Raw genomic sequence first — 12,203 nt, 5'->3', positions numbered from 1 at the left:
GTGCTATTGCTGGGTCATAGGGTAGGTCTATTTTTAATTTTCTGAGGAACCTCCACACTGCTTTCCAGAGCGGCTGCACCAATTTGGCAGAATTCTTTCAACTGTGGATGCCTTCTATTTGAAAATCCCTCAGCAAGTCAATTCAGTCACTGCTGCTAAGTTACAAATCCAGTGAGGGGACAAAGTACCAGCTCAGAGATGGCAGGTAAAAGTCGACATTCCAAGGATGTCAGATATTCCAGACTGTAGTTCTCAACTGCTAAGATATATCTTCAATTACCAACCAAGTCCGAGTTTAAAAAAGAAAGAATCCAATTTAATATAATTCCTCACAGTGGAAGTGACCTTTGGCTTCCAACTTCAAAGAGATCTTTGAAAGCTGTTTAAAAAAAAATAATAATTGAAAGAACAGAAGATCAATAGAACTCAAACAAACAATATAGGACAGAGTTTAATAAGTCTGGGGATATCTCTTACACAAAGCAAGCTACCAAATTTCGGGTGGGTGTATTAAAGATAATAGAGCCCAAGGTCTGCCCAATTAGGTGATTATCCAGTTTTTTCCAGTTCTGTGACTTTTAATTCCAATCAGCTTAATCAATGAGGAAGAAAACTTAACACAAGGATATTTTATTTGTAAATTGGTTGGGATACTTCAGGGTTATGTGATTTCCTGGGTGGAAACTGTACAGTTCATTATGAGAGAAATACCAGAAAGGTCAGGTTGCACCTAATCTTCCACCTGCACCTGATGAAAGAAGAGATGTTTGTGTCAAAATAATGAAATATTGGACTCTTTTATTGCCTTCCATAAATCCTTCACAAATGGACTCATTATCTCCCAGCAAAGCCTGGACAAAACTGCCACAAAAGCAAAGTTTGTTCCTGATGCCTTTAGTCACCTCTTTCTTTAGTATATCTCTTTCTTTTCACCTGTGAAATAAGAATCGTGCATTCCAGAAAAATGGCGTGGGGGAAATGTACACAAATGATTCCAGGGAGGATTCATAGAAACATATTGTGGAGTGGGAGGGATTTGAAATCACTGAGCTTAGGATTGCTGTCAGGGGCCCAGTTAGCATCATAATAGACTGTAGTTTTCCTGGGCAACACAATAGAATTATACTTGCTAATAAAGAAATACATTCTAATGGAATTGGAAATCGGTATTTTTATAAAGCAGTATGAACTTCAAACAAACATAACTTCTCATCATATTCAACTCACGTTAGGCCCTTGATTCTAGTCTTTCCTGTATTTTTGCTGACATGGAAAACTGAAGCTCAGAAAATTAAAATTAGTCATCTGGAGATACACAATCACCTAGCACCCAACCTCAGACTGGAAACAGGATATCCTTTCATTAACCATGGAAATTTTGTGCAAACCTGATTTGGAGGACAACAGGGTTGGGAAATAGTGGGAATGAGTGTGGAAATGGAGATTGAGATAAGATTGTCAAAAACTTTGGGGCGCTTGAATGACTCAGTCGGTTGTCTGATTTCGGCTCAGGTCATGATCTCCCAGTTTGTGGGTTTGAGCCCTGCATCGAGCTTTGTGCTGACAGCTCAGAATCTAGAGCCTGCTTCAGATTCTGTGTCTCCCTCTCTCTCTGCCCCTCCCCCACTCATGCTTTGTTTCTCTCTGTCTCTCAAAAATAAACATTAAAAATTTTTAACTAAAAAAAAAAAGATTGTGGAAAACCTTGCTTGACAAACCAGGATTTTCCATCTCTAATTGGTAGGCAGTAAGAAAATTCTGAAATGTTTTCAACATGGAAGTGTGGCAAAAAGCTGTGTTTCTAGAAGGCTAGAAAAGTCTATCATTTATATTGAAGGAGGGAAGATTTCAAACAAGGAGATCCAAAAGAAAGTAGTTATTGTTCAGGGAGGAGATATGAGGATCTAGACATTGAAAAGGAAGGGGACAGATTCTCCAGCAGAAAGGTTATAGAACCAAGTGGCTAACTGAGTTGAGAAACAAAAGAGAGGGAAAGTCACGAGTGACTTCATATCCCCAAAGAGAAAATTATGTGAGACTAAAGTTACTCTACTGGTGATTTTCTTATGTGCACAAGAAATAGTTTATGTAAGGTTAAAAGTTAGCTCATTTTTTTTACTGCTCACACTATTTGGGCATATTACAGGCCAACTCATGTTTTCCTCAATTCTGATATCTCATGGAAGTTTAAAAAAACTGGCCAAATGTCAACTGAAGGGTGCCTGGATGGCTCAGTGGGTTAAGCATCCGACTCTTGGTTTCAGCTCAGGCTATGAACTTACAGTTCATGAGTTCGAGCCCTGCATCAGGCTCTGCACTAACAGTGAGGAGCCTGCTTGGGATTCTCTCTCTCTCTCTTTCTCTCTCTCTGCCCCTCTCTCTTGCTCTCTCTCTCTCTCTCTCTCTCTCAAAAAAAAAAAAACAAAAAACAAAAAACAAAAACAAACAAAAAAATCCCACAAATATCAAGTGAAGATGTCAGTCCTGCTGCCCTAAACCTATTTCCAAGATCTCACCTTGTGATTTTTGCCCAGGACCCTCCACAGAAGAGTTGCTCTTCAGACAGGAGGAGTGTGTCTTACCCGCTCGGAAAAGAGTCCTTGAAAAAAACAAATGGGAAACATGGCTACAAGAAAACTGGGAGGACTGCACGGTGAGAGCTTAAAAGACAGAAAAGGGTCTCTTTTCCACATTGATTCTGTTATGACCGCCCCCCCCCCCCATTTTAAGGGCAATCGCTAGCATAAATATCAAAACTTTCAGCATTTCCTCGGAGTTTTCTCTAAAACTAGTGGTGTATGGGCTTCTCTATCTCTTTGTTCACCTCTTCTTCATCATGACGTGTTACTTATTTTCTACCCTGTGTCTTATCCTAATATTGCTCAATTTTGGAGAAGTTTAAAATACCCCAGAATGAAATTGTTCCGTTTGACAATAATGAATATCAAAGGGTTGGACAACATTCCATATCAGTGAGTTTATGATGCCATCTAGAATCCCTTGAACAATGCATTACGCCAAAAATTTTCATCAGCTGGAGCAGCCAGCTTGGTCTGAACACAACTATCCTGGAACAAATAAAACTTTTGCAGTGAAAAACAGGAGCTGTGATTTCTTGGTGCTGAAAATGACCCAACTGATGGAGCCACTATCATTGAAAACAGTGCCTGTAATCAGTCAGCCTGGGCACTACAAAGCTATGGGGTTGTGATCCTTCAAGCCTCTAATTCTGGCCTGATCAAGTCATCTTGGGCAGTAAACACGTAAATGGGAAGGCTGTGTTGGTAGCAATGAAAGGGCAAATCAATGTCTCAACATTATTTTTGTTGAGCGGGATGCCAATATTTTTGTTTCTTAGAGTGACCAAATTGTACGTGAAGAATTTAGGAAGCCTTCCAGAAATAAGACTGAGTTTAAAACCTGCTCAGTGGGGCCTCTTGATGGCCTCTTTTGTTTCACAGATTGGCCATTTATGTTTTAGAATTATGGAATTAGGAGGTGGGAAGGAGCTTTGGAGAGGGTCTGGTCTAAACCCTTTCCTTTCAAAAAGGAGAGGGAAGTTCAGAAAGAGAATTGATTTGCCAGAAGTTACATATCTTGGTAGTGGCAGATATAAAAATAGAATATTGTTTCCCTACACAGTGCTTTCTTTTCTTTTTAAAAGTAAAGTTTTCATATATAATGGATGGATACATTCTACTCTTAAAAATTGACACCATAGGCCTATTTATTAAAAAATTTAACTAATACACCTGAAACTTTGACCTCCACTCCCAGAACTATCTTTAGAGGTAATCATTTCAGTGTATATATCCATTTATTCTTTATAGCTGCCATTTAAACCATGGATATACTGCAAAGGCCAATGGAGACTTCATCATAAATTATCATAGAAAATTTAATTGGTCTTGAGATAACTGTAGTCTAGGAGAATGGCTAAAGAAACTCTAACTAACATAGAAAACTTAATTGAGACATAGTGGTCCAAAAAATGCCTCTCTGAGGTGGTGGCATTCAATATAAAATGATAGATATAATCTTTTATCATTTCTTAAGTTTTATGTTGGAATTAAGACGTTTTATACTTTTGGAAAATGGAACTTAAAGTGTCAAAGTTTATAATGTTTAATGCCTAAAAATATCAAGACTTTAATGATCTTTTTAAAGATAGAGATACCTATATTTCTTCAAAATATTAAATCATTCTGCTTCATTTTTTTTTTTAAAAGGGATGGCCATTTTATTCAATAATTTTATTGACAGAACTTGATGGTAAAATTGCGGAAACAAAAAAGTTAAATTGACTTTTAGGAATAGAGTTTACAGGAGCAATGCTCTTGTAAAACCACCAAAAGTGGTTTTAATTTTCTTTAAATTGAAGTTGACTGCTGTTAAAAGCAAACATAAAGTATCCACTATCTGTGAAATATGCTAAGTCATCGTTAGGTATGTATTCCTAACTACTTTAAAAGAAAATCATAGCTTTCATCTTTTGAATGATGGTAGTTTACTTTGAAATCTTTTTAAATGTGATTTCTGAGTATTTCCAAGGAGGCTAAATGGTAACTCATCCTTCAAATCAGTAATTCCAAGATGGAATGTCATCCTTTCCTCCCTTAACCCCTAGAGAATTTCAGACTCAGTTTCAGGATCCTGCCTTCCCCACCTCCAACCTTGTATGTCATTCTAATCAGGATTAGGTCAGGATCTTTACCTCCCCCATCTGAGAATGAATCTCTGCAAGGTAATTGTGAGTGTTTGGATGTGTGAGTGTTTTAGAGGACAGACACAAAAAAGGTGAAAACTATTGGTTTAAATAACATATTTAACACATATTTAAATAACATAGTTAAATAACATAAACACATTTTTAATGAAGAACTATTTTTAAAAGTTGACAAAGAACTTGCCTTTTCTTTTTATTTATTTTTCCCTTCAGAATTTGAACCTTTCATTTCAGGATTTGGGGGACCCTTATCAAGTTGCAAATTTTAACAGGATTCTTAGAAGACTAATTCGAGTCGAAACCCTCTGGTTAGTGGATAATTCACTGGTGGACTTAAGTGCCATAAGATTGCCAAGGTACTTGCTTTTTAGCATGTCTAGTTACTAAGTTAGAGTCAAATCTTTGCTATGTGGGCATATGTGACTATTGTCTGCACATACCGTGGCCATATGGTCAGGTCTTAAAGGTGATAGTGCTAAATGATGCCTGGACAAGGCAAAAAGGGAAATTTATATGTCAAAATGTCACACTTCAGAGGACAAAATCTATTCTTTTCTAAATTAGTATTATCAGCAATTTTTAGGGGAGGAATTTGCAATCATAGAATCATACTGGCAGAAAAGTTTGCCATAATCCTTATATTGTACACTGGAAATGCAATTATATTATATAAATACTCTTGTTGTAAGATAGAGATTTTTAGTCAGTCATATTTGTTGAGCACCTATGAGGAAAGACTCTACAGATAGTTGGCAGGAATCTTGGCTTCAAGGTCACATTCTAATGGAAGGGTGAGAATAGAGACAGAAACAAACTAAAAGTTTTTACAAATATGCAGACTCTTTGGTCTTCCAAGGATCCCAAACTCCTGATGTTAAAAGATAATCTGCCTTTTTGCTCAGGATTGTAGAGAGCCTCTGTCAGCTTCACCAGGCACAAAGATAGGTGCCATGAGCTTTGATAGCAATCCAAGGAACAGACAGAGGTCTTCAGGAGAGAAGTAGAAGATGAAGGAAATCAGGCAGCCACAAGAGGGAAGGGTAAGTCCTAGAGCAGGTTAAGATACATCCCTCAGCATAGATTGAGACAGGGCAACAAAAAGACCATCACAGCCACAAAGGAGAGGGAAACAGTTGGAGACGGAAGAAGGGTCAGAATATGCAATGTGCCTGGGTTATCTTCAATCATGTTTAACACCCCTTGGAAACTTTAGGCAGATTTGCCTAGCATTTGATTTTACCTATGTTGTTTTTAACAAATTGTAAAATATCTAAGTAAAAATTCTCAAAAGAAACTTAATATCACTACTGTAAATAAAAACTCAATGGCAGTTGATATTGATTCATTCAGGTTTTGAGGTTTTGAGGGGTTATTTTGTTGTTGTTGTTTTTGTTTTTGCCAGACTCTCTTCTAGGGATATAATAGTGATACATTAGCTATATTTTTTTAAATACACATACAACGAAAAAACTTTTTAATAATCACATGGCATGCTCTAGAAATACTGAACTAAAAGATGCTTGGAGTATCTGAACTTTACTTGATCCGGATCAATAAACTTCCAAATCTTTGCTATCTTAATGTAAAAAAAGAGAGAGAGAAACCGCAGTCACTAAAGAAAAGACTTAACCTAAATTTAGTGTTCTCTAGATGTATTCTTTTGGCTTTTCTTTCATTAGAAATAGGATATATAATATAAAATTATGTAATTGCAATTCAAATTTTACAACTGCCAAATCAACATGTCAAAAAAAGGAGAAAAAAGTTGATGCGTGTATATTCATAGCCTCCTTCCTTCTGCCCCAGGGAAAACACCACACTGGGTTTGCTGCTCTGCTTGCCTAACATCCTGCTAACTGGGGATCTGTGACGGGGTGAATCTGAGAGCCTGGGAGGGATGGATGGATGTTGAAAATGAGATACCAGTCGTTCATTTTTGCTTTTATTACCCTTGCCTCCGGTGACATGTCTAGTAAGAAGTTGCTGCAGCCGAGGTCAAAGAGGTTGCTGCCTGTTTTCTCCTCCAGGATTTTGATGGTTTCCTGACTCATGTTTAGGTGTTTCATCCATTTTGAATTTGTTTTTGTGTGTGGTGAAGGGCATTAAGGAGGGCACTTGTTGGGATGAGCCCTGGGTGTTATATGTAAGTGACGAATCAATGGGTTCTACTCCTGGCACCAATTCTACACTGTATGTTAACTAATTTGAATTTCAATAAATAACTTTTTAAAAAAATAAAATAAAATGAGAGAATGACTGGCAGCTAAGAAAAGAAAAGACTTCATGGACAGAGAGAGGGGCAGAGAGACAGGAACTGCTTGGGCTGGCTTTTCGATTACAAATTGTCATAGTACTGAAGTGCTTCTAAAGATTCTGTGTAACCTGGAAAAGAGTAAAAACCCCAAATTATCAAATGTGTGATTAGGACGGTGTGAAATATCCATATGGCGGTGGAGTGGAAGGAAGAAAGGAAATGAATAGATGTGGAAAAAAATTACAATGAGATCGGCGGGGGGGGGGGGGGGGGGGGGGGGGGGGCGGTTCAAACTGAATTTTTCTAATACCATTGTGTAGAAGCACTCTGTTTAGCACCATCTTTAACATTACCAATAATTATCTACTAAGTGTCCTTATGGAGTACAGGGCCCATAAGTAAGTTCCCTGTGCTTTTCTCATGGTATTAAATTCCAACGTGTACATAAAGGAATTTTTCCTCAAGGCAAGGTGTCAGTGACAGATTTGGAATCATTTCCTCTATTTGCATGGTCTTACACAATTAAGGCAAAAATACTGAGAAACATCATATGTCAGGAAAATATATTCACCTTAAATGCCTAACACACATTTCTTCTCCTAAGGATAACTTTTATTCTTTTTTTTATATAAAAGACTTTTTTTTTTCGGACTTACAATGCTATTTTTTTCCAATATAGCATTTAAGTTTTCATTTTCATACAGCATTCAATATAGCATCCTGTCAGCTAAGAAAAAAAAACAACTATAATCTCAGTACTTGGAGGCAATACTCTTCACAAGTTATTATGTGTCTGTTGTGTACTACTATATCACTGAGATTATATGCAGCCATTCACTCTTTCATTTGGCACATATCGTGAATCCCCCATGGACCAAATGTTATGCCAAGTACTAAGTGTATACATTGGAAAAGAAAACAGATTCCTGCACTCAGCAAACTTACAGTCTCATATATTCTGCTTATTTTCTCTGAATATTTTAGTATAAATCTTTCTCTTCTTTTACAAACCAAACTTGTAGAAAATGTCATTGTCACTCCTTTGAGGGGTTATGGTCGAGATCTGGTAGTTAACCATTCTTTTTGGGAGACAAATGACAAGTGTTATATTTTTTTATCCAGATGCAGAGTTTTAAATATGAACAAAAACCATCTCACATCTTTTAAACAATTGCCAAAGATACCCCAGATACAGCATTTATCTTTGGCTGAAAACCATATTGAGTCTCTGACTGGGCTCTCCAGTTTACAGCGCACTCCCCTAGAATCCCTCATGCTCAAGAGGAACCCTTGTGAGTTTCACCAAAATTACCGGAAACGGTAAGGCCCCTAACACCTTTGTCATCTATGTTCTTTATTGAATGTTACACTTTAACAGTTGTTCCCCTCTAGCTTAAATTCCCTTGGCAAATATTTATCATATCTACTAAGAGTTGAATGTTTCATGCTTCTGAGCTCAACTAAAGAACTTTAAGCTGACCTTTAAAAAAAAAATCTTTAAGGGGCGCCTGGGTGGCTCAGTCGGTTAAGCAGCCGACTTCGGCTCAGGTCATGATCTCGCGGTCCGTGAGTTCAAGCCCCGCGTCGGGCTCTGTGCTGACAGCTCAAAGCCTGGAGCCTGTTTCAGATTCTGTGTCTCCCTCTCTCTCTGACCCTCCCCGTTCATGCTCTGTCTCTCTCTGTCTCAAAAATAAACAAAAACGTTAAAAAAAAAAATCTTTAATACACTCTTCTCTGAGTTAATTTATGATTGCTTTAAAAGTTTAGGCTTCTCTTGTAATGTGACTTTACATATACAGAGATGCTTCATTTTAGACTTTCAAATCCTATGCGTTTTCTATCTAATGTTTAAAAGATATTGTGTCTTTAAAAAAAATTCTACATGTAGAATCCTATTGAGGTCCATGTGATAATTTTATAAATTGTTTATTCTCCGGTTTTATTTTCACTCCTTTGGACCACAAGGGCACCATTAAGTGAATACAAAGAAATAATTGATTCAATCTACCCTAGTGGTTGAAAGTCCTTGAAAACCTGTGAAGAATAAACCATTTAATTTCTTTGTCACTACTGGGACATTCCTAATGATAATGATGCAGTCTACACCTTGGAGTGTGCAGGAAATTCTATGCCCACTGATTTCTCCCTAGCTAATTCCCAGCACCACTTGCGGGAACTTAAAATAATAAGCGACTGAGTTCTAGAAACTGTATTTGCCCCCAAATGACAAGTCAACTCATGTCTTAGTTTGAATCTATCATACGAACCATTAGATCATCTCTAGGTGCCATACCTGGTCTATGACTACTTCCTTCATCTACATTCAACTTCAATAAAAGACATAGTTCTCACTACCTTCCTTTCTAAAGCTGCCATTTTCCCATGACAAAAACAGTAGTCCAGAGGCCTACCTAATATTAGACTCCTCAACCCCTGATGTACAACAAAAGATTGTCAAAATAAAAATTGTAATCTCTGTTGTTCCTACATAAATCTCATTATTGCCGTTGTCTCCCCCATGACTGTAAACCGAAGGCAAAATGCATGTTCTGTGATAATAAATTCTCAAATTCCTTTACGTAAGTGAAAACTAGCAGAACATTTGCTTTACAACTGAACTAACATTTAACCATAATAACATTTTGAAGTTTAAAATTATATTTGCAACAGTCAGAGGAGGGTTAGCTGGGCATTTCAACACCATTCCAAAAAAGGCACATTTCTAGTCATAAAGAAAATTAGCATTACCTTTTAGTTTTGTTAATTTATATGTGGGGTTTTACCTTGATCCCATTTCAGTGATTTGCCTCCCTTCAAAGGATGCCTTACAACAATAGAATTAAGATTCACTGTCTGAAATCTGATATGCCCTGAGGTCTCACTATGAATCTGTCTTCACTATGATGTGGTATAGAGTTATGTGAGAATGAGGGATATAATGAGGCTCTTCTATTTTCTAACATTAACTCCATTGGACTGAGTCCAAGGTGGATATAGACTGGCGTTCAAGCTATAAAATGTCAGGTTGTATTGACTTGGGTAGTACAGGGTTACTTTAAACAGAAAGATACAGACATTTTAAAGCATGAGGAAAGGACTTAAGTATCCACTTCTGCTAAGAAACTAAACTGAAGTCCCAAGTTCATCCAAATTTGGGCTATAACCTGGTCCTGAATTCACACTTTTAGGATCGTAACAGCATTCATTTTGTTTCTGGGTATCTCTACATCAAGATTTGGACCAGACTTTCAGTGACCCTTTACAACAGGATCAGAATGATTTAAGTGTAAGATTTTCTTGATCATTGTCACCTAGATTGTGACTATCTTTCCCTTCCCCCTTTGTTTCAGATCCTTCAAAAAGAAGAGAGCACAGTTCAAAAGAGAAAAAAACTTACTGATAAAGCTCATAGTGTAAGTCCCAGTAGGTAGAAGGTAGCCCCATTTCCTGGGACACCCATAGGCAAACTCTTCTACCGTTCTTCAGAAGAAAATGTGATCTTAGTTCACCATAGTTTGACTTTTTGAAAGGAAGTAGTGGTTAGGGTTTCCTGTCAGCTAAGTCTAAACATTAGGGCCAGAAGACTTAGATTTTTATCTTTGCTTTGTCACCTACAGGCTTTATGATCTTGGATAAGTGATTTAAAATGGGGAATAAAAACCAACCTAACAGAACTGGTGTGAGGAATAAATATAATAATGTGCAGGAAGCATTTAGTGCTAAGCAAATCATGAAGCCAATGACAGCATTCCAAGGAGGTCAACACCACCCTTAGCTGACATGGCATGTCGGTGTCTTTCATCCCGGGCAAATCCCAGGGCCACAGAATTCCCAGATCTAGAAAAGCTGTCCACTCGAAAGGAAACACTACTTTCTCATACTGCTAGGTATTTGACTACTGTGTAACGAGGCTGACGTGCAGGCCCCCTCCTGAACCTGGAAGGGGTACGTGACACCTTCCTGAACCTGGAAGGTATAAATTTAAAATGTGAGCTTCAAAAATGCTGTCATGAGAAAATCATGCAGCACAAGGTTATTCTCGACCCCCTCGTCTTCTTATAACTCACAGTGAGAATTCTTCCTTAATTAGCAGTAAACAATATGTGCTTTCTTTACTTTTTCCATTTTTAAAAACTTTTAACTTCATGATGTGTACATGTCTCATTATCTCATTCTTTCTCTCGTGGTTAGTTGGCTAAATTCTCTCATTTTTTTTTTCTTTATAGGGTTTTGTAGAAACTGGACTGAAATTCTCTTATAAAAACAGACTGTAGGCAGTCCTACTTCTCTGATCTATATTTATAATAGGCAGAACCATACAGTAGCTCCTGAGAGGGCAAGCTACAGCAGGGTGATCAGCTCAATGCACATAAATAGTATTTTATTAGAACCCTATTGCATAGATTAAAAACAAAACAAAATAAAATGATAGCCACTCAACTTTCTTGTAACAATAGGCAAAGTGCACTTATTTATAAAGACAGTAAGTAAAATACAATGCTTTTGTTCAATACGGTTACTTTTTCTTTTTTTTTTTTTCACTTCTGCTTTAGAGTGTTCTCCTGTTTGCCAAACTTAAAAACGCTGGATGGAATCCTGAAGCTACCAGAAGATTCTTCACCACCAGAAACCAATATTTTTTCACAACTCTGTGTTATATCCTAATGCAATCTGTATGGAAAGAAATCACCATTGTCTCTAAAAGCTAATAAATATAGGAGATGCATAACTAAATATTGTTGTTTACTATGTATATAATATATTTATATATTGTTTTCTTTTAAATGAGTGACCTCCAGGTTTTTTTAATTCTATACCCCATCAGTAAATAAATTTTGAGCATACATATATAATTTTTATCTAGAAATCTTATACATAAAATACTAGAGAAATATATTATGTATATTTTAAACATTGAAAAGAGAGATTGTTAAGTGATGGAATAAAAACAACATGAATAAGGGCCCTAAGGTTTCCTACATACTCCAGGGACTCATCCATCCAGCGTCGGGGCTATGAGTCTCTTACTGTGACAGCACTGCTTTAAAAAACCTGACCTATCAAAAGGAAGAGGGGCAACTTGTGGTTTTAAGCCACGTGCATTGGATTTTTCATTTTAAACACTGTCATTCATTAGTGGCTTCGATACAACAGAAATTTAGGAAGGTCCCAGGCCATTCATTAGATATTTAGAAAATAAACAGTAATGGTGAAGTTTCTTTT

At 37.1% G+C, this 12,203-nt stretch overlaps 1 protein-coding gene across 3 annotated transcripts in view; it reads left to right on the top strand.

Moving 5' to 3' along the window:
- LOC125921172 (uncharacterized) overlaps positions 1-11,751 on the top strand; it is a 27,920-nt gene extending 16,169 nt beyond the window's left edge. The window contains exons 4-8 of one of the 3 annotated variants that reach the window (XM_049628585.1): positions 2,535-2,653; positions 4,961-5,082; positions 8,103-8,300; positions 10,331-10,393; positions 11,534-11,746. In XM_049628585.1, coding sequence (XP_049484542.1) covers positions 2,535-2,653; positions 4,961-5,082; positions 8,103-8,300; positions 10,331-10,393; positions 11,534-11,645 — 614 coding nt within the window. In that variant the 3' untranslated portion in view covers positions 11,646-11,746. Of the gene's footprint in view, positions 1-2,534; positions 2,654-4,939; positions 5,083-8,102; positions 8,301-10,330; positions 10,394-11,533 lie in introns of all 3 variants that reach the window. The other 2 variants (XM_049628584.1, XM_049628586.1) reach the window with 2 other exon arrangements.
- The last annotated feature ends 452 nt before the right edge of the window (positions 11,752-12,203 follow it).

Source organism: Panthera uncia, chromosome C2 (genome assembly GCF_023721935.1).
Source record: "Panthera uncia isolate 11264 chromosome C2, Puncia_PCG_1.0, whole genome shotgun sequence".
Lineage (NCBI taxonomy): Eukaryota > Metazoa > Chordata > Mammalia > Carnivora > Felidae > Panthera > Panthera uncia.
This window is presented reverse-complemented; position numbering and strand designations above follow the sequence as displayed.